The sequence below is a fragment of the Spea bombifrons genome, chromosome 7, assembly GCF_027358695.1.
Source record: "Spea bombifrons isolate aSpeBom1 chromosome 7, aSpeBom1.2.pri, whole genome shotgun sequence".
NCBI classification, from domain to species: domain Eukaryota; kingdom Metazoa; phylum Chordata; class Amphibia; order Anura; family Pelobatidae; genus Spea; species Spea bombifrons.
Window position 1 is genome coordinate 12,198,133 of NC_071093.1, and position 23,227 is coordinate 12,221,359.

A 23,227-nucleotide genomic window follows, 5' to 3' on the forward strand; every position below is an offset into this window, starting at 1 on the left:
TTTGAGAGCCACACACATTGCCATGTTTTCACATAAAATGTGTGTAACGATATAAAGTACAGCACAGGAAATATCAAACGTTAATATAACATTCCTTGGGCTGCATCTGTAAATAACGTAATTCATTCAAGTTAGTGCATGAGTACTTTTAGAAAGGCTTTAAAGGAAGAAAAAAAAATGGTTGCCGCATGACCGAAAGCATCAGCCATCTGAAAAAACGGCCATCAACCTTGAGCTTAAATATCTGAACGCAAAACAATTATAACCAACAGAAAGTAAGCAGCAGCGAGTATCCCTTCTCTTGGCTACACAGGCTTTACTCAGCCTGTTCTAACCGGCACTAAATCTCGCTCACTCACTGTGTAACCCAGCAGAACGGGTCTAAAGAGTCCCCAAACACTCGTACGCGCACACCTTGTGTGCTAGAACATTTTAAAGTTATGGATACAAGTCGGACGAGCCGGAGGTCAAACTACAAAGTAGCAACTCCTGCTCATACAATAATTATGTTTCAGGCCCATCATTCAAATACAAGGGCCACAGGATTAACAGAAGCAGGTAAACCATCGGGGTTACAGACATAGAAAGAAGAACACAGGAAAAAACACCAACAGCTAGACTGCCCTTATTGTGATATATCAAGGGCAGAATTATTTTTAGTGAGAGATTGGCAGGGGGGACAGATGTAGAACTGAATGGACTTGTTACTTAGAACGGTAGTACCCTGTAGTCAGAAGTAGGACAAGGTGGGGACAATGAAGGAACAGTTCCATAATCCAGTAAATTGGCCCCTTACAATATTCAGTTTCTTATATAGGAAGGGGGCAGGTATTAATGTAAAGTGTATATATATATTATATATAAGTTAATTAAAACAGTGGTAAACAACTCCAGGCCTCGAGGGATGAAAACAGGCCACAGTGATTGGATATCCCAGCTTGAGCACACATTTGTCAATTAATAATCCATTATTATGTCAAGGATGCACATACGCCCAGGCCTAGTTGCAGCCCTCAAGGACTACAGTTGACCCCCTGTGTTAAAGTGTCAGTAGTTAATAAAAATGCATAGGTAAAAGTCAGACTGGATGGTATATCTCAGAACAAAAAACCCAGCAGTCCTTTCTTGCATCGTTAGAATATACAGGTACATTTCCCAATGACACCAAAGAAAACCGGCAAAATAATATACTATATAAATAAGGAAACGTAGCTTATATGGCTTACGTTAACTGCCGGATCCCTGCCATTAACAAAGTTGTCTGCCCTTAAATAACAATGAACATGGACTTTCTTCGCTTTCCCCGACGCCCCCTGTCTTAGCGAAAGCTTGGTTACATGAGCTTCTTTTGTTTCAGATAAACGTATTTTTAGTGCCGAACACGAATGGCTTTGCATAGGCAGATAAACTTACAAGCGCCACGTACACTTCGGCTTGTTTAACATGCGCTTAGAACGACGTTGACAAAAATCCTTGGCTTGAAGACCACAGCAGCTGTTTTCAAACGCAGCCTCTTATCAGAGGCGCTGGGCCGCCGTCGATCTCTTCTTTAACATGCGGTAATAGAGGTTTTCATCCCGAAATTCATATTCGTTTGTAATATGCTCGATGACTCCTCCTTGCCGTAGCTTCTCGCCGTACTTTACTGCCTCTCCTCGATCAGGAGCGAGTCCCACCTCAACCAGCCAGGTCACCAGATCAGAGCCCCAGAAGGTCCCTGCGGATGTCCTCGCGCCACACCTGCGTGTCAAAGGAAGGATTCACCCATGTGTTCTGTAACACCCGTACCAGAGCTGTGCATTGGCCAGCAGGCAACGACAAATAGAGAGGAAAACAGGAAAGACAGGAAGATATGAGCTCGTTAGGAGGGAGCAGAACAGTTTTCCGACTAAGGTCTATGAATGGGAATGTAAGCCGTAGTATGTATATGAATAGTCTGCAAGGTGGATTAAAGTTGTAACTTCACCATCTCAATCGTATGTAGATTTAGCAGATTCCCTATCAGGACATATAGATTTCTCTACTTAGCATGATGGAAAGTTTAGAGCAGGTCAAGTTATGAAGAAAACAGGTTAGTGCAGGAAAGTATTAAGGAAAAAGGAAGTAAACATAACAAAAATGACTTTTTTGACCTGGTATGAATAGAAGGCAATTCAATCAATGGACAATAATTAAAGAATTCAAATTTACACTGAATGATTGTTCCTTAATTTGCATTATTTCTGCTTCTTAATAATCATTTATAAAAGAAAAAAAACCACTCCAAACATAAATAATAAAAACACTAATATAGTAAATGATTTCCTATCGTGGTGAAATGGAATGATTTTGTTTTAATTGCATTTTTTGTAAGAAAACTCCATTTATAAATCAGACTAGTAAATGTTACAGCTTATATATAAACGCATTTATAAATTGGAGGCCTTTCCCGGCAGTTCTTTTGGGGATCCTCAGTGTTTTTACATTACCTTCTCCCTTTAACAATTTTCTTGACGCACAGATCTTTGTGATAATGCACAAACTGATGGCACGCCATACGTATTTCTTCAGGCAAATTGTCCTCTCCAGTACCATCTTTGGATTCTCGACTGCTCCATAGGAACTCCAACCTAGAAAAAATCAGCCATTGAAAAAAAAAGATCATGCAAAAGTGCTTCCCCGACCAAATATATTGTCGATTATGTTTTATATAGTTCCGAGAATGTAAATACAATACATACATTTTGGAAACTCAGTCTAATAACTCAGTCGATACATTAGACTACATTTGACATTGTCATGACCTCTGGGGGAGTGGACAGACTGTTGGTTTTTGGAGGCAAAATAGAGAGGATCGGTGGAAGGAGGTTATTTGGATGCGGTTAGCATGAAGGTGGCACCAGAAGCCCAATGAATTACGATGTAAAGAAAGAGTGTCAGGGAATGAAAGGACTAGTGATCTGATGCTAGAATAGATAATAGAAAAAGGCTTGTTTATTTTTTACCTATGAAAGACCATTTTTAAATGCACCGTGAAGTCAGTAGATTTCGGGAGCACCACAATTTCAAACTCCCACTTTAGTGAATAAACCCCTTCTTGCTACCCTTTTGCTCATGCAAAAACAGGTATAGGTGAAGAAAATAACAGGTAATCCCCGGCTCCATATACTCCAGAACCACTGGAAACATACAGCCTTGGTGGTTACTCAGACATTCGCATAACCGATAAACCTGACAGAAATAAAAAAAAAAATAGATATATACCTTTTCTTGCACGGGAGAATGATCAAATGTTTATCCAGTCCAAAAATGCCAAATGAAATAAAACCCTGTAAAAAAAAAAATAATTCCCATTTGACATTTAAACATTATTCTTGATGAACATCAAACTCTCGTTTGTGACGATGAAATTATTCTGGATTATGTTAAATGGTTCAGATTGCTAGCAAAAGTATAGATCAAGTTTATTCTGTATTATGGTAATTAGATGATATATGCATAAAAGCATTCTCATTCACACTACTCCCTTCACAATAACCCGCACTAGGAGTATGAATGATAGTATGAATATGAAACATACCTGGCCAAAGTTAATCACAGCACAAAAGAACTGAAGTTCAACATAAAGTCTTCCTGGTTCCATGTTAAAAAGCCACCAGAAGCAGCTGGACACATTCTAATAAACAAAAAAAGTGAGCACAATGAGAACACAGGAGCAGACTGTACAGTAAATATACAGTAATGTCAACAGGTCCAAATCCGGTGTGCAGGGCTGGCCCACTCCGGGAGGCGAGCGGTCAGCAGGTTCTGTGGCATTAGGTTATGGGGCCCGCGGTGGCAAATCGCACCAGAAACAAGGCATGTGTGTATAACTGAGCGTACGGGTGTCAGCTAATAGGTTAGATGGGGTGTGACTTGAGTAAACTTGCTTCCCCTAAAGCCAAAAGAACCCAGCCCTCCCCTGATAACATCTCCTATTCATAGCCCTGTCACCCCCTGCTTATATCTATAGATAGAGATGAGACCCTCCTCACCTAATGCATCGTTTTTCCTTGGTCTGCCGGTTCTAGTCTCGTCATACCCCTTTGAATGTAAGTATGGTAAGAGGCACTGTGTAAATTGTTGGTGCTATATAAGATTATATAATTATATATATATATATATATATTCTGGATATCCGCTCTGAAACGAGTCCCCTACGAAGAGGTAGATAATAAAGTGCACTTACTGCAAAGAGGCCAACAATGAGAAGCAAGCAAAGCAAGACGTGTCTGGCCATCTGCGGGTCCGTGCTGTGCAGCTGCTGCTGCTCTTCTTGCGATAGGGCGCATCTTTGAGAATTGCAGCGGCTTAAACATTCATGTGCTTAAAATCAAAAGGGAAAAAGTTACCAAAAACAAAGACATCTACCCATTATAGTAAAATGGATAAAAAGGAATTAAAAATACTGGTTGCTATAGCAATAAGACCAGATTTAAAGCTGTGTTCCAAAAAAATAAATAAACAAATCCTCCACAAATAACGGTAAGCGGGTCATCCGGTCTAAAATGTGATTGTCACATAAGTACATTTATCCAAAACGTGTACGATATTAGCCAATTTCTTATGATCTGTCATATAATAAAGTGTACCTTCTTCAATGCTGGGGATCTCATTAATATTCAGCGCGGTTACGGTCTCTGTGGCGTGACACACGGCTCCATTTTCCTGACCACATGCGCAGGACCCTGTACAGAGGAAGCATTCAGCCCCGGTTACCGCGTAAAAAGACTCTCACCGGCTAATCGCTTTATACCATAATTCATCCTGGGGGCTATCCCCATATTACAAATAACGCCTTTGGTTAGGAACAGCGCCAGAAACTAATGCATATTAATGTACCTTGTAAGTCATATAATATGCATTTTTTTTCTTAACTGGCAAATAATAAATAAGCACAGGGCTCTGTCCGCTAAACTATCCATGTCTGCTTCCACTGAAATCAATGGGAAAGATCTTTGCATATGGGGTGGGGGGATGCCTCATTAGACCCCCTGGAAATATCACCGCAGGTACCCTATCCATAAGCACTGATAAGCCAAGGAGATGGAGCGGGGCACAAAAACGGCACTGAGGGGGATTCCGGCTAAGCATTTGCAAGGAAAAATGCAACAAGCATTCAGTGAAATGCATTAAAGTGCAGATTATTATTGATTGATTGATATGGTGCCATCATATTCCAAAGTGAGGTACAACGACACGATAGCTGAAGTGTCCTTTTAATCCTATAGCAAAATGAAATAAATCTAGATATATAAAGCAGGCATTAAATGAGAGCAAAAGATCTACATTTTGAGGCATCTACGCCAATAAAATGCAGCCCATATAATGACTGTACGGCATGGAGAGTATGGTTGGGATTTCTGGCACGATGAACGGGTGACATTTTGCTCCATATTCTGGGACGGTATTTTTGTAAAGATCGGCGCACTTGTTTTTATTAGTTAAGGCTTCTTTTCTTTCAACATGCTATACCATATGTCAAATGTTTTTAGGCGTCATGTTTTTCTGGTATTCCCCACCGTACCGTTCGACGTACCACGTTGGTGTCATTACTGCACACGTATAAAATTTATAAACCACGGAAGATAGAACGGACAGGAGACCTAACAGCCCCATTTTGTAGACCAAATTAGTCTCATAGAAGCCTGTAATATTTTTAGTACTTTATGTTACACATGTCCAGTGTCAGAATTACCTCTTTCTGCAGAAATTGACGTGGCGCCTGGTATTGGACTGTCTAGTTTGGCATCGCTCGTGGCGTCTGTTGATCTGTCGTCACTGCTCTGAGACGGCTGGCTAAGCACCTGGTAGTTGCTGTCCTGTCCGCTCCGACTCATACATAGAAGCGATATGCCAGAGAGCAGTATACTGCAACACAGGACCACTGCCGTGCTGATAACCTAGTCCAAAAACAGATTCTCTGGATTACAAAATGACTAAAGATACCAAACGCCACCCAAAACAGCAGTGTTAAAACCAGCGCTAACCCTGGATCAGTCGGTACACCTGGACAGAGACATCCATGGACACGATATATGCGATATACATGCTTATTCGATAAAACCCCAAAGAGATTTCCCTACTGTTGCGGAGTATCATACAACAAGGACAACTTGCCTGTTGTATTAATTAGGGATCCTGAATGCGGAACATCCTCTATGTCTTTTTTTTTTTTTTTCCTCCTTACCAGTGTATAAATGCCGTGGGGATACCCGGTTTAACCCCTTAAGGACAACGGGCGGTCCCTAAACCCATTGAAAACAATGCATATTGAGCCCGTACATGTACAGGCTTTGTCATTAATGGGTTAAATAAACTTTCACCGCAACTTATCAGTGCAGACATTAGACCTCTTCTCCCAGGGAATGGATTACTTACTTGAGATTTTCCATAAAAGAAAGCAGAGTCCACAGTGTCCGCATCTCGCTCTCCAACGCTTACAAGAATGCACATTATTAACACAGGAACACTGAGGGGGGAGAAGCGAGAATACGTAAATAATGACACCAGCGTCTTTTGGTTAAGATAATCAGATCATACAATTTTTAGAATGAAACAAGATTTAAGTGATCCTCCTATAAATATGCATACCTGAATATACTTTACAGGAACATAAGTGCTACATTCTTACAAAATACTTTGTGGGTGCAGGTAAATAAAATAAAAAAATATTCAAGGTATTAGTCAGTTTTATAAAGAAAAATATAAAAACCCACAGAAGGACCAGAACTATGGCTGCTGCTTAAAGTCTTTGTTACTCCAAACACTCTAAACGCTTTACTCTATGTGGTACTCCCCAGGGGCTTTAACATGTACGGGCTCACAATGCATTTTTTTTAATGGGTTTAAGGACAGCCCATTGGTTTTAAGGGGTTAATTATCATATTTCACCATAGGTAGATACTTTTGGTGAGTACACGAGCATGATCGTGGTGACGAATAACTAAATGATGCCACCATCTTTAGTTGTAGACAGTAGGTTAGCGCCGTTTATAAAACTGACCAGATATTAAAGATATGCTGAAGGAGGATTAGTTTTCTTTACAATATACTGGTCCATGTAGATGAAACAAAATATTCTGTGGTTATATGATAATTTGAGATAAAACGCCTACCCCCAGCCAGCCAGGACAATGAAAACTACTGGGATATTCCCGACTTCTCGCTTTTTCAGCAGCAGCAAAGAAAAGGAAATAAGACCTACGAAAAAATAAGAGAAGCAGCCATTTCTGGTGTTTGTCTATAAACGTGGCATTCTGCACTGTTATGAATAGCATTAAGCCTATAGTTTTTTATGCCATATTATATTAAGTGCTTTCTTTCTTACATAATATAATTCATGCAAAAAGGCATTCAACCATAATAGGTTAATAAATTGGCTTTTACATACAAATTATTTAGTGTAGATCAACAATAACGTCAATATTAAAAAAAAGAGCTATGTTAGTATAAGGATTGCTTAACTTTTCTATATGATAACAAATGTATTAAATATCCTTAGTAGTACGAGATCACAGTTATCCAAAAACTAGAAATACCTGTCCACATGTAGGTGCTGTAGAGGGCGCTATAGAGAATCACAAATACTAGGATTTGGCCAATCACATTTCTCTCCTTTATTATGAAGTTCCACATGATCATTCCAATGCAGACAATCAGCTGTAATGAATATAAAAATCAGAACAACATCTAAATGGTATGTTTTGGCACACGGTGCAACAAATCATACCTTCTCCCCAAAAAGCACCCAAAATCGTAACCTATTTGATCAGCAAGAACGCCCGGCTGAAGCCATTTATTGTTAAAAGGTGACAAGGTAATACTGAAGTTATTACTAGCGCAGCCAGGAAGTACCAACGGCTGTGATACGCTAAGCCAGGGGCGTCCAACCTCCCATAAAGGACTACATCTCCCAGCTCTTTCAGCTAAGGGGCTGGCTGAGGAGGATGGGAGATGTAGTCCTGCAGCAGCCGGAGGGCCGCAGGTTGGACGCCCCTGCACTAAGCCAATCAAAATGCAGTAAAAGTTGATATTCTGCCTAAACCTACCCAATATGTGCGATAATATTACATACAAAGTTGAGACTTACAAACAAGAAAAAAAGAAAAAAATAACTTCTGTATAATAAGGGTTGAATTTGCCTTCCAGCGCCATCGCCACGTCAGACTACAGAGTTACGGTTTCACATTAAAACTTGAGAAAATAAACCGGTTACAGACCTGGGCAAGTAGTAGGTTAGCGGTAAGTAAATGAGGGAGACGCTTGTATTTCTTACTCAGGAGTAAAACAGCAAGCGACCAGATCTACGAAAAGAGAAACAGAGACATTTCACCTGTACTTGTGTGAAGCAGAAACCCTGAAAGACTGGCGCAAGGACCCTAATACCTAGAGCTGCTTCCCAGAGTCTCCGGGTCACTTTCCCCCCCCCTTTCTCCAGTCCACTCCCCACCCACCTTCCCTCCTACTCAAGACTGTCTACAGCTAACCCCACCCCATACATGTATAGCTCCTCCCACACCATCAGCTAGCCCAACCTCCACCAAGAAGCCACTCCCCTAGAAGATGTAGCTTGCCACGAAAAGTGCCCAGGCATTGACATAGTTCCGGGATAACCATTCTCTTTCCTTTGTGAAGGTTGTCTGAATTCCAAACACCGGCTTCACATTCCCAGATAGCCGTCTGCACGTCACACTAGCAGAAAATGCTTACCAGAGATACCAGGCTCACAATGCTGATGTCAAAGCTGACGTTCTGCAGGGCAGATACCAGGGGTTTGGGGTCCATGGATGGAATGGTGAGTAGCCAGGCAGAGACATACATAATGGGAGCGGACACAAAAGTGCTTATCACCATACCCGAAGTGATCTGCCAATAAAAAGGTTACAACGTGTTCATCAAATCTTCGCTTGATCATTTAATATATATACAGATCTATCTAACCATGTGAATGGGAAACCAGAGCCAAGCATGAAGTGCCTCCTCAAACTAAGTTCACGGGCCCCGCCTAGACCGATCTACATTTGGGCATTATCTTCGGCTATTGAGTAATACATGCAAAAACACTTCATGTGAGTGGAACTAAAAACATTCTTACATTCTTAAGAATTCAGTGTATAAAACCTGTGGAATAGTCATCAGACCAGGTGTGGCAACGCTTTCAAGAGCTATTACCGAGCAGAGCTTAGAAAGCAAAAGGAAAATCTCCCTGCTAACAAAAAAGCAGCGTCTGAATAAATTAACAAACAAGGTACAAGACGCCTTGTTTACAGGAATACTGTAATTAGTGATAATTATATGTTCACACAGATATTACATATACGGCCGTCTTGTATCATAGATCATAGAGGTACGTGGCAAATGCTGGCATTCGGATAATCAGTTCTCTCTTGGAGACTTTAACAAGATTCTTTCTATAACACAACACATTTTGAGCAGGAGGGACAGCATTTTAAAACTCTTACCGTTTATGTATTTCATATTTACAGAATATATATATTTAGAAGTGCGTTTTGGAAGCACTGATACGGGTTATATGCACATATAGAAGATATAAACCTTCGGGCAGCATTTTATACTGTGTGAAAGGTGAGTATCTGATAAAACGCATGTGCTTGCAGTGTTTTCGTAAGTAATGTGTCGAGGAATGACAGAGTTCAAGGAAAGTAATTTATTGTATTTAAAAAGCACACATATAAAAGTCAATAAGCACGTCGTGGAAGCTGCCAAGTGAAATCCCTATTCGCTTTGACGAGGAACATGTCTATTCTATAACATCAGAATGTACCGGAGTCCCAGAGCCCAAGAACTATTCCTGCAATACCCAAAGGCAGATCATTTTAAGCCGTTTGCAGCAAGGTCATTGTGCATTATGGGTTTTTTCTGGAATTAATTTGTAGCCATTGGCCCTGAATACTGAGTAAACAAAAAAATCTGCATCCCAAAATCATAATAAATACCTGGTCCTCTAAACAGCCAATACGTTAGCATGAATAGTAACTATATTTTCTTACAATCTCTACTTCCATGTTGAACTGGTTTGCAAAGATAGCGACTCCAGGGGCCACTGGGAAGACTCCGTACAGAAATGCATAGTTAGATAAAGCGGTGTGGTTAACCAAGTTGTTGCCTTTGTCCAATAATTCCACCATTTCCCTGCAGATAAGTGGCAAGGCCAGCCTGAAACGGGGGGAGAAAAAAAACAAAAAAAGAATATTTGCGTCCCTTTCATTTTTTATTTAAACAGATATTCATGTAACTGTAGATAACAATAATAAAAAACAAAAAAAAAAGAGGCCCACTAGCATAAAAGTACCTGCTTAATATACTATACAAGGACATTAACATGTGAAATATGTTCCTTGCCTAAAAATAATAAAAAATTAAAAAAAGTTTCTTTTCCACTACTAATTTCCTGGTTAGGTGCCTTTTAATGTGCTTAGAAGGAGCCTACCTGTTAAAAGAATGCAGATAAATGTGTTGGTCAATGACAAGGGATAGGCCGTCAAACAATTACTCATTAATCACACAAGATGAGAAGGAGACAAGGAAAAGGTTGCTGCTTCAGGGATATTTCCCGAGATCACGCACCTCGGTCTCCTAATAACGTCAGCCGGAGGAAAGAGCAGAGCGTGCACTACTCCCGGAGAAAGTATGTTACACGTCTTATGTTATCACAGCAATAAAACACTTTACAGAACACTTCTCGTATCTCCAGGCTCATAAATTCATACTTACAGCTTTGCGGTGATCAGCAGCAGCAACGCTACAAATGAGGATTTCCCCAATTTGCCGGTCTGGCCGACCATAGTCAGCCCGAGATAAAAGAGAGCCGATCCAGAGAAAGAACCGGCCAACCCGTTCAGGAAATTCTCAAAATAAATGGGAATCTTCTGGCTGAGGGCAAAATTGAAGGCGATGCCTATAAACACCATGAAGATAATGGGGTTTTGGAAGACGCGGAGGAGGGCCAGTCCTAAAATCTTCATTTTGCTTTGGGATGTGGTAGGATTCTCTTTCCATTTTTGGATCTCGCAGAGAATAAAACCCAAAGGATTCAGCATCATTAGTGAGACCGGGGCCACCAAATATATGTACTGGCAATACTCCGGGAACGTGGTCTGGTACAAGGCATCCACTGGAAACACAAAATACAGATACTCACGTTAAGAGCATTAATGTGTACATATGCATTATATTATTTAACAGCTTCACAAATGTACTGTATTTTACTGACCCATTGTATCCAGAAAGCCCTAAAACTTCTCTGGCCACCCATCTAACCCTCTTTCTAGTTCCTGGACCAGTTATAAAGCACATTCTAAAAAAAGATACCGAATGAACAACCAGACAGGAAGAGGAACTCCTACGCTTTCCAATAACGTTCTAAGACGCAAGGAACGAATGTGAAAAATACATTAGCAAAAGCCTCCAGAAAGTCGGGACTTTTTCTATGGGATTCTTAGCATAGATGTGGAACAAAGGGCACACAACTTATAGAGTATATTCACACTGGGAATTGAACAAAATGTTTTTTAAGAGGATGCTGAGAAATGTCATTGGCATCATCTGAGAGCCGTTCCTGTAGCCGGCGTTAACTGATTTGCTTTAAACGGTTCACACCATGGGCTGTTGAGCCGTCCCTGTATTTTGGGTAGATTCTGAAGACAGACACCCTTATCGTGTGTGGGTGTGTGTGGGTGTGTGTGAATGAGCAGCAATGTTTATATTGCTTTATCTACAATGCCCCTTGGGCATAGTCACAGAATCCAGATGCAGGCAATGCAGATTTATCTTTGGACCACCTTCAGGCAGAAGACCAAATCTTCAACCACAGATAACATGCGGCAGAGAATTATGTCAGGTACTGTAACTTTCTGGGGCAAAACAGCACAACTGCAGGCGCAAGAAGAACCTGGATTACTTCTCTAGGTCTGGTGCTACTAACAATCTTCACATAGAAACACAGATCTTACCTATAGGGTATCCAAGTGCAAAATCATTGCTTTGAGTCGCAAATATAGGGAAGAGACCAGCCTTACTGAATCGACTCTGTGGATTTGCAACCAGCAAAGTGAGGGCACAGACTATAAAAAACACCAAAGCTTTGGCAATGAGGATACTGTACAGAAAGGACCATCTCACGTTGGAAAAATCCAGAACCACCATGTTTTTGAAGAGCAGGGCTGGAAGAGCAAAACGAGACACATAGTTGCCCAGTCCTTTTGCTTGAATTGGGGTAATTATATTTGCCCTCCCTGCAATGTAACCACACAAGATGATGCCAAAGCATTCTAATAGAGCAGGGAAGAGTCTGTTTATGGAAATAGAAGGGGCACCATCCGTGGTGTTAGCTTGATCTCCTCCCAGGTCCAGGCTCATGTTGTAGGCGGACGAGAGGTTCTTCAAGAGCAGCCCTGACATGACGTTCATCTTCTTCCTTCCTCTGGTCTCCGAGGTTCTTTATGAAGCATGAAACAGCTTGACCATCTAATAAAAAACACCAGAATAAAAATAGTTAAGAGTTAATAAAAACTGAATAGCGCTGGTGTTGTTGCAGGAGAAACCAATACTAAGCAAACTGCTCTGAATGGGCTATTTTGGCCCTTAATCCAAAAATGTATGGATAGTGCGGTCCACTACAGGTAGCTGAATTATACGGTCCTGAATTTTAGGACAGTTTGCTCTGGAACAACAGATATGGACAGAGGATTGTTAGCCCCTCCAGATGCCATTTGGTTAGCTCAGTAATTTTCTAGAGACAATAGCCGTTGTTCAAAAACACGATGAAGCTTTTATCTCATCACAACAATCACAGAGCTATAAAGCAATTAAAACTGCGATACCGCAGCAGGGTGGCATCTCTCACATACAGCGCAACGGAACCGACTTCATGCTTTTATTAATGCAGATCCTGGATGCGACTGTACCGCAATGTCAGAGGTATTGTTGTACATTCAGTTATTTGCTTGATACCTGTGAATTCCTGTCACTATTTTTTTTTTTTGGGGGGGGATTTTTTACCGATAACGGCATGTTTGGGGAGAATACATAGCGATATGCAATAAAATGTTATTTTCCTGCCTTGGCGAGATCTCTGCTTCTGCAAACTAATCCCGCACAAAGAAAAACGCGTGACAAGATAAACCATGAAAACTAGTCTGCGGCAATCTACGGCAGTTCCCTAATCCAAAAATATTCTGGAAACCCATTAGTAAGCATATTCAGTAAACCTGCACACATATACGTACAAGACACCGACACGAGGATTATAACGGCTAATTTATTTATTAATACTTCTTGGAAAACATTGGAAACAAATCATTCAGAATAATCTGTTCTATTCCAGTACAGAGGATATTCAGTAACTTATTAATAATAATATAATAATAAATGAAAAGGGACTGTGTATTTTGTTTATTATTTGCAATGTTTAAGCATATTCCTCCCAATCACATAGAAGTACGTTTATATCTTCATTGTGTACATAACGGTATTCTCTGATGCAACAAATCACAAACAATTTATCGCAAATTGTAACGCATCATCGGAGATGCGAATCATGCCTTTATTAGTGAATACATTGTGATGGGAATCAAGTGGCAAGTTTGGAAGGTATGGTTTATGTAAAAAAAAAAAAAAAAAATACAAAAAAGAAAAGTTACAAAACATGTCTGCTAAACCCTCTGTTGCGCAATAAACAAACCTTATATAATGCATCTTACACAACGCTTTTTTCTGCCTCCCCGCTCTGTGACGCCCTCCGCCGGCTCCCTATCACCCCGAGAATTACATTTAAGATCCTTTTACTAACATAGAAAACTCTCCATAATACCGCTTCCCTGCGCATGTCTGACATCATAACAAAACACTCCCCGACTCGATGTTTACGTCCTCGCCATGCGCTCAGACTCTCCTCCTCGCACTCACAAGGCGTCACTGGTGCTGCCCCCGTACCTCTGGAACTCGCACCACCGACACCCGTCTCTAGATTGTAAGCTCACGAGCAAAGCCCTCGTTACTAATCTTAGTCTGCCTAGTTTTGTCAGGCCCTTTGACTGTATGGACTGTAAGAAGCGCTGCTATAGAAATAAAAGATTATTATAATGTTTATAGACCCGACGAGCTTCCCAAGTAAACGCACAACCTGAAATTCTGCAGGGAAACAAAAACAACACAACGTCTATTTTTAACAAATGACCTCCTGCCGGGTTCTGTGTTTGTGCAACACAAGTTCTCATGTGACACCGCTATGCCTGCGTGCGACATCGTGCATGCCAAACCTGCGAGAACACACACTTTCATACAGATTCAGTACGCATAACATTTCATTATCATTAGAATAACCAAGAATAAAGTCAAGGTCATCCTGGTTAGGGAGCTGCAGCTTCTCTTAAAGTACTTTAATATGCATTTTCCCTTTGTGATGCTGGACGAGACATTAAACTGTCCCTTTATATTAATTGAAAGGTATCGCTCAGCGATCATACGCGTTATAATTCATTTAATGGCTGTCAGTCGTTACAGTGAGTGTCGCTGTCAGTCGTTACAGTGAGTGTCGCTGTCAGTCGTTACAGTGAGTGTCGCTGTCAGTCGTTACAGTGAGTGTCGCTGTCAGTCGTTACAGTGAGTGTCGCTGTCAGTCGTTACAGCAGTAGCAGGCAGACTGGATGAGCTAACAGATCTTATCTGCTATCAAATTCTATTTCATCAGAAGATTCACGTGCGCTTGGCTGAGTTCTTGGCTAAAGAACGTTACGATATTCTTTAGTAGACGATATCCCAGTGTTTACGCTATAAACAGGATTATACCCCGGCATTAAGAATATGACGCAGCCAATGTGTGATTCAGAACCAGGAGATCCCCTCGGGTAGCGTGAACAGTGTTCTCTATACATTACCCATATGGGGTATCCTAACCCACCATACTGCCAGATCTGACACAGAAAGGGGATACTGCATGGGAAATAACATCAAGGCAGGAGCTAAGCGCTGCTCACACTATATGGGATCACATATACATTTTACATGTTCCAGGTAAAGCACACCTTCTCTTTATTGCATTTCCTTCCAATGGATAAAGGAAGGGCTGAGATTCCGGTTCTGCATCACGGGCAGAGAGGGCTCCTTCCAGTGAAGGAAATGCAATGAGTTGGAGATACTATCGAGCGACCACCCCAATAAGGTGCAGGGAACGTAACCGCAGAGGTGCCTCCGGCTATCCGTTACACACACAGCGCAGCAGAGACGGACCGGCGCATAGTCAGGGTCAAATGCCCCAGCCAGGCATCACGTGACTCCCTTGTGTCATTCATGCGCCCGCTTCTTGTCACCGGCTTCATTTATACCGGGCTCTATATACCTCGTCCACAGGCTGCAGCCATCGCGTGGGTTGGCTTCCCTTCTGCATCTCTCCGCAGCAGCTCGGGGAGTCCGACACCCGCCCGCCAATCCTGTGACAGGTCTAAACAGACCTGCGAGTTACGTAACTTCGGCTGCACTAGAAAACGAGACGCACCGGCCGCCAGGACTGTACGCAGTCAGCGCAGCTCTGCAACCGGCACCCAATTGGGGGAAAAGAAAACAACGGCATCGACTGCGGCTAACTATCCAATCAGGAAGGTCTGCGGCAAGAGCTTAGGCACAGCCAACGAGAAATGCCAGAACAGTCACATGGAGCAGCGAATGTCCCATCAGGAGGCGGAGCTCTCATGATATTATAATGAAAGCCTCCATTGAGAAGCAAAAGGTTATGATTGATGTACGTACTAGCCAATGAGCAGGTGCAAGTACTGAGCTGTGTATTTCTCTGGTGATCATTTAGTTGCCTCTGGTAAATAGACGGAGGTTGGAATTCCATTGTAATTAACTGCTTGTTCAGACAAGATTGCAGTTTCATTCATCCACTCCTGTATATAGATAATATAACCAACGTAATATCTATCTATCTATCTATCTCAACATGTGGCTGCCGTCGATGGGCAGTCCCATTGATTTAAGGGAGCGCTCCTGCTGACAACACAGAAAACACCCCCCCATTTAAAGGTCACGACCCCACTCCCGCAAGTCGGAGGACTCAGGTGTTGACCCGGAGAACCGGGGCTTCTCGTAGAGTTCTCCAGGCAAATGTCCGCTGTACTGCACCATTTAAACAAAGCCCAGGAAAGAGGTCCAAAAGTCAGATTACCACTCATGGATGTCTATGAATCCCGGGGTCCGGCCCCATGCCTCAAAAAGCCAGAATCACAACCTCATGCTGATGGACGAAAGACATCATGACAAAGGTCCGGTGAGCGGACTGAAAGCATGGTTCTGTGAATAAACTACTTATTTGTTTTTTTGCAAAGTGCTGTCAGTGCAGACTATTTTTGACTGGTAGCCATACCTGGGAACGTCTGAGCTCCGGCTACCCGGAGCCTTCCCTTGCGGGACGCGGCCAGGACTGCACGCTGACATCAGCAGGCGGGAAACACTCCCATTGAAAGGAAAAATGGGCGGGGAGTGGGGCGTGTCAAGACTCCGCTCCTGCGACCTGGAGGATTCGGGTCTTGACCCGGAGAGTTTCCAGGTATCCTGATATTATTGACCTCAATGCACCCAGGCTGCTGAACAAATGCGGATTATACCTAAAGTCTGAGTGCAGAGCTTTTGGATGTTTATCTATATCTATATAGCACTGAGATATACAAACGGGTGATGATTTTTTAAAAAAGAAATTTTGAGGCAATCTGAAGGGACAGATTTCATATAATAGTAACGTGCTGTCATATCTTTTTCGTCATTTTGCTTTTTTTTTGTTGTAAAAACCCTACTTTTCAGGAGGATTTCTTCCTTATTTCTAAGAGTTGGAAAGTCATACATTGACCTCCTCCTGTCTGCCTTTGGCTGCTGTCGACATGAGGAACTCCAAGCTTCATGAGCCTGATCTCCCAGCCTCATTGTGACCACTTTTTAAAGACATAATAATACGTTCTAAGGCATGAAGCGATTGAAAATAAAATGATATCATTCATACTTAACTAGTGTCCTTCATAAGAAGGGACAGTCCCTCTTTAGAAGACAAATTCATTGATCTCCTTTTTCTCTGATGTCCCTGTGATATTTTCACATCACAGCGATCTTCAGCCCAGTTTTCTTCATGTGAACAAAATCAACAGAAGACATTTTCACGAATTTAATGGTGTATTCATTTAAAGGTGTGGTTCCACGTTGACAAAGGTTTATTTGGGGTCTATCATACATTAAACAAATAAACCATAGACTTGGACTGGCCACCTGCCACAGCGGGCAAATCCGTTGGCCATTGGCACCCCATACTCACCGCACCTATGTCATCAGACTGCCTCGTGATCTCTAGTCCAGCATTAATAAACCTAATCAGATCACAAATCCGATGGGTTAGCAACACCCCACATCCGCAATCACCCACTGAATTAACTCCAATGAGTGAATAAGCAAGAATAAGATTCTACTTGTGTGCGAAATGCGTGCCCAGTTTGTTGTCCTGCTGTTTATGAAAGTCTGAATAAAGAATATGGAGTTAATTTAGTGGATGGTTTGCGGATGTGCAGAGTTGCTGATCCATTAGATTTGTCTATTACTTCGGAGAGTCAGAATCCAACCCTGAGGGCATTTCCGTGCACCTGCTTTCCGTGCTTAAGTGGGAGTGAGCTGACGTACTTGGACTGGAGGAGTCTGGAGTTTGTCATCTCTATCCAGGCCAGAACTGGCCATCTGACACACCAGGAAGGGTTTGGCTATCCAGCACTAGGAATGATGTCTTAAATGCAGCACATTTACAGATGAAGACTGCCTTACACCCTTTCAGATCTATCAGTTCGTCTATCGTTAACCCCCCCTTCATTAATAGCCATACCTGGGAACATCCAGGCTCCAGGTACCCAGAGCCCTCCCTTTTCGGGATGTGGGTAGGTGGTCCGGGCGGTGGGCTAGCCCCACAGGAAAACTGTCTGTGGCTGGAGGGGCTGTGGGCAGGGAATGGGGTGTACGGTTTACACATTATAACTTCTACACAGCTAATAAATTAAAAAATCGGAATATATTTTAGGCAAATATATGCAGCTTACATTTTAGGAATGCTATTTTTTCATATTCAATATGCAAAGCCTTGCTGAACTCATGCCGGTTCGCCTCCTTGAACCTGTGCTAGAGAAGCCCCACCGCACCTACCACCATGGCTGCCATCCACTGGCTACTGGTGAGATGATTAACTGGCTCTTCGGTGAAATAAGACACAGAGCACTGCTGCGTTCTATGGTGGCCGTGCTCCATTCTAAATGAGCCGATTTGGAAATAACCCTTGTAACTAGTGACATATTTACCTTCCCCTCTTCCCTTGACCCGTCCTAGGGCAGAGCCCCCTGATGTCTTCTCCTTGTCGGCGTCTCAATGCTGACACAGCAGCGTCTTCTAACGCAGGAGGCTGTGCTGAGTGTAAATGGGCCGGTTGGACCCTGCTGAGCTGTAGCGGCCCATTGAGCAGCGGGATAACCAGGCATTCTCAGATCCCAAAACCAAGCGCATACAGTCTGGGCTATTTGTACCACTTTTTTCTAAAGTATGTGGCAAAAAACTAAGCTGAGTGTTTTTCTGCACATTTTTCTAATTTTGCTTAGGATTCCTCCACAGGATAGTTGCTTCTGCCTTTTAATTTTATATTTATTTTGGGAGAGGTGTGTGTTATTTGCAGACATTTTTACAGTTATGTTTTAATTATTAAATCATTATTCTATTTTCTATTTCTTTTATTATTAGGCAGACTTATCTCCTGTACATTGACAGTGAGATTCAGATAGACATTACCGGTGTCCAGAGCCAGTCTCAGTGCCAGGCGAGTCAGACAGCATGAGATTTGGTACTGCCAAAGTTTGAACATATTTCAAAAAGTCAATACCGGTAATACCCGAATAAATATTGGACCCAATTTCCTTTCTCGATGGTTTAAATTGTTGTATAAAAGCCTCCATTTATTGTTGTTAAAAGTGCCGTATTTTTGGGAGAGCAGACAAAAGTGTATGAGAAAAAAGAGCAGAGGAAAAGTGGATATTTGAGATAAAACATGGTTTATTTTTGGCCTTTATGTGCTTTCAGAGGAAAGGTACAATTCAGAAAATGGTCACTGACCAGAGAATGGACAGAAGGGTGTAATAAACTAAAGCTAAAAACATTAACTCATATTATTGAACATATCTATGTGTAAAATATGTATCTCTTGGAGGAAAGGAGCGAGAGGGAAGATGTGATAAACACTCTTAACGGGTTTTAACAAAGTACAGAAGTACAAGAAATGTCAGAGCAAGTCAACATAAACTAAAACTAGAGAGTCAGATGCTTAATGTAATATCATATAATAATAATATAGTTTTACTTTACTTTGAAGGTGGTAGTTGTTTAGAACAGCCGTCCAGCAGAAGTGCTAGAGGCTACTACAGTGAGGGAATATATGGCATAATGCTCTCCTGAATCTAAAACGAGACCAAGGACTGATTAAGGTTCGAGTCAGGAAAAACGGGCCGAATGGTTGTTATCTGGTGTCAAATTCTATATTTCTCTTTTCGTTGAAATGATTACTGCTGCTTTCAGATGCCTTCAGGAGCTACCAGGTTGTTTGTGTGGCCACCACAAGGTGGCGGAGTGCTCCAGTGTTCTCTTTTACTCATAGTACAGGGCGCTAGCATCGGAGAAGAGCAACTGTGGGATCAGAGTTCCATCCAGGTTTCCATTCAGTACTATAGAAGGATGTTTGTTAATATTGTATTGGCCTCTACATGTTTCATGATGATTATAATAAAGGCATTAGACACGCTATAGAGATATCCACTGTCTATGTAATATTCCGTTCACTATATAGTTATAATATATGGCGAAATATTAGTATTTGGATTCAAAATATTTTTAATTATTCTGCATTGTTAATCAACAGCACCTCTTGTATATGTTTTACTATTACAGTCTAATGATAACAAAACATAAAAACAAAAAAGCTAGTCAATTTTCTTTTTATTATGTTTATTCTCATAGTAGTAACGATGCAGTGCTTACTCGGGATGAAAATTGTTTGCGCTATATAAATAAAAGATAATAATAATAATAATAATAATTAAAAGAAAATTTTAATGTGTGCTCTTCTTTAGTGGGTTGTCACAAATATAATAGTAAAATGCAGTAGCGATGAATTTATTTACCAACTCATGCTCGGCTAGTTGCTAGAAAACACTGATTCTGGGGTCATATAAGAAAAGTTTAAGCTTCGTAGCATGTTAAGGAGATACACCTTAGCAGATCTGCTATTGTATGCTTTCAAATAAAGGTTTAGACACATATCTCTACGGCAATAACGGTCCTCTGTCTATAATGATTTCTTTTTCAATTTATAAAAACACAAAAATAATTCTTCAAAAAATATTGAATAATTATTTATTTTCTGTGTACACATTGAAAGAGAATTTATTGCATTTTCCACATTTTTGGTAACATTTTTAACAAGATTCTTGTACAAGAGAAAGAATACAGTTTTTTATTTACCTCCAGATGCCTCATGGAATAAACGGTAAACTATGGATTGGGATCCTTTTCGCTGATAAGAATGCTAGACAACAAATATTACATCCTTAAAACCAGTGTTAAGCTTTTTTACTGGAATATTGCAACCAAACAGATTTTTTTAAGGTACTGGCAACTCAAATTCAACATTGGCAGATTCAATGTAGAAATGTGCTCTATCCCAATATTAAAGAAGCAAAAAAAATAATAGATATGATACATCTGAAAATGTTGCATCTCCGTAGCAAATTGTTGCATTATATATTCCGCCTTTCCATCCAGCAACAATTATAGCACCAAAGGCCTTGGTCTACAGTTATATGCAATTACAAAAAAACTTCACAAACAGAAAAAATATTCACCTATCCCAAAAAACATGCATTTTTTTCAGCTGGATTAGAATTCTCAATACCAATTTGGGTCCCAAAGGCAAAAATGAAGCTATAAATCAGAAAAATCCCACAAACGTAAAAGTATGCTTCACTCTGAATATACAGTATATATAATGTGCATACACACAGACATATATACTCTACTGTTCGAAACTTTGGGGTCACTTAGAAATGTCCTTGTTTTTGAAACAAAAAGCAATTATTGTCCACTAAAATAACATGAACTGGATTAGAAATCCAGTGCAGACGGGGTTAATGCTGTAAAGGACTATTTTATTTTTAATGGAATATCTTCATAGGCGCACAGGGGCCCTTTATCACTCCCATCACTCCTGTGTTCCAACGGCATGTTGAGTTCGCTTATCCAGGTTTAAATTTAAAAATCTAATTGATCATTAGAAAAACTTTTTTTAATTATGTTAGCACAGCTAGAAAAGCAATTCCATGAAAACAAGGAATTGGACCCACATTTTTGATTGTAGTATATATATGTATATATATATGCTTCGGCATCCTCTCATTAACTGAAATAAAGTACCAAACTGCAAGGTACTGTGCAAAATGGAAGGTATTTTTACCCCGTTCATGTAAAGATTGATGAGCCATGCAATCCCATCAAACCGCAAGGTATCGGCTCCTTAAGCTTAGTCACTTCATTAATCCAAATACCTCTAATAAAAATACCCCAATCTAGTCTTTTCTCCATATGCACACAAGTAGTTTGTTGGTCCTTTTATTGTATGCATGTATTGTGTTGATCACAACAAAAAGAATGGGAAAAAACTGATGGGGAATGAAAATAAAGGACGACATTGGTAGCACTGGAACAGGTTTGAATGGAAATGCTCCCACTCAACTCCCTGGTTCCTGCTGTCATGCTTTGAAAGTATGGGAGATCTAAGAATATCAAAAATAATTTGAATAAGAAAGACAAATTCGATATTTGAGTAGAAGCTCCTGCACCACCCAGCTGTTCAAATAACATTGTACGGTGGAAGAGCAAACTTGCAACCATAGTCAATGAAACTGGTCGTAATTGGTGTATGTTGGTACATAATCTGGAAAATACAAAAAAAAAGAATTTGGAAAGACAAAAGATTCAAGTTCTGGATAAGATTTGCACCTGGGCCATCCTGTTATCCATGGCTTGAAGTCTTTATTTTAGATGATTTTAAGTTTTACAAAACTTTTGGTGTGAAGTTCGGAGAGATGCTGGAATTGGTGGCTTATAACTACAGTAACCAATGAAACATGAACCAGTGTACATACATTTACAATCCTGTCCCAAGCCTTCATAACAAATATATCACTGCGCTATGATTGTACATAACCTTTTCAAACACTAAGAGTCAACTCATAAGTAATGTTTTTTTTTATTTTTTTCTGGCACATTTAGCTGAAGAGACAAGTATATTTTTAAAAGTGCATTTGTAAAAAAACAACACTTTTTGAAGGCTCGTATTATTAAAACACAATGAATAAGCAAATGTGAATAGGAAATCCTGTCTTCCTGTTCCTTTGACCTATTTAATGACAGCTCTTTTTGTAGCATTTCACAGCAAAATGCATCTAAACAGCTCGCCCTGAGTGTTTGTAGAAAGCCTCTTTGAAAAGAACAAAAACAGACATAGTACTTAAGAGCCAGTGGGAGCGCTTGCTACATACAGACGTAGGGGGGCTAGAAGAGTGATTGATCAGGGCATTTCATATACTTTATAAAACACTAATCCACAATTCCAGCATTTTTTAATACATTTGAATGCGTATATTGGTTCTTTTGCGCATGCAGTGTGGATTACAAGAATGACATTTAGGGGCAACCTAGATACCCCAGCTAGCATTGTACATCAGTGAGCAAGTAGGGAAACATAATCCTTCCCTGCTTTAAGTGATGACCCCAGATCAGCAACACAGTACCTTTTGGTATTGAACATTTTAAAAGTTACTTGTTAAAACTATGTATATTTTGTAAACAAATGACATAGCGCTGATATCCGAAAAAGCTCCATGTCCCTGAGTGCATCTCAGACAGGGATGTAACATCCATGGGGCAACGGGGGCTTCTGCAAGCTAGTAAAGCTCCTGCCCCCTCCCAGATCCAGAAATGCATGTTACATCACCTCCGACCTGTGCCAAACACCGCAGATATTTTGGTCGCAGTACATTCTGTTGGTCCCACAACATCACTTGGCCAATCAAAAGTACCAAAGGCAATTAATATATATTGTCATACCAGCTTTGCATTAAAACCATGG

At 40.8% G+C, this 23,227-nt stretch overlaps 1 protein-coding gene across 2 annotated transcripts; it reads right to left on the reverse strand.

Moving 5' to 3' along the window:
- Window positions 1-1,375: 1,375 nt before the first annotated feature.
- Window positions 1,376-15,626, reverse strand: GPR155 (G protein-coupled receptor 155). Of its 2 annotated transcripts, none has more exons than XM_053471108.1 (16): window positions 15,380-15,624; window positions 11,994-12,507; window positions 10,756-11,155; window positions 10,032-10,197; window positions 8,731-8,886; window positions 8,241-8,324; window positions 7,560-7,680; window positions 7,137-7,221; window positions 6,400-6,490; window positions 5,717-5,921; window positions 4,611-4,706; window positions 4,208-4,344; window positions 3,560-3,655; window positions 3,244-3,308; window positions 2,469-2,609; window positions 1,376-1,740 (listed from the first exon to the last, which is right to left on the reverse strand). In XM_053471108.1, exons 2-16 carry the CDS (start codon window positions 12,448-12,450, stop codon window positions 1,518-1,520), a joined length of 2,523 nt encoding a protein of 840 aa, XP_053327083.1. In that variant the 5' UTR covers window positions 12,451-12,507; window positions 15,380-15,624; the 3' UTR covers window positions 1,376-1,517. The 2 variants fall into 2 exon arrangements, with proteins under 2 accessions (XP_053327083.1, XP_053327084.1); XM_053471109.1 differs by having other exon boundaries at window positions 1,599-1,793; window positions 15,380-15,626.
- Between the last annotated feature and the right edge of the window lie 7,601 nt (window positions 15,627-23,227).

What these genes read in the sequence shown, in the direction of transcription:
- GPR155 (XM_053471108.1), bottom strand. Translation starts at nt 12,450, where the DNA reads ATGAACGTCATGTCAGGGCTGCTCTTGAAGAACCTCTCGTCCGCCTAC. An exon ending in GATCCCCAGCATTGAAGAAG is followed by an intron (nt 4,345 to 4,610) that starts GTACACTTTATT and finishes TTTGATTTTAAG; the next exon opens with CACATGAATGTTTAAGCCGC. An exon ending in AAAATTGTTAAAGGGAGAAG is followed by an intron (nt 1,741 to 2,468) that starts GTAATGTAAAAA and finishes TTTGACACGCAG; the next exon opens with GTGTGGCGCGAGGACATCCG.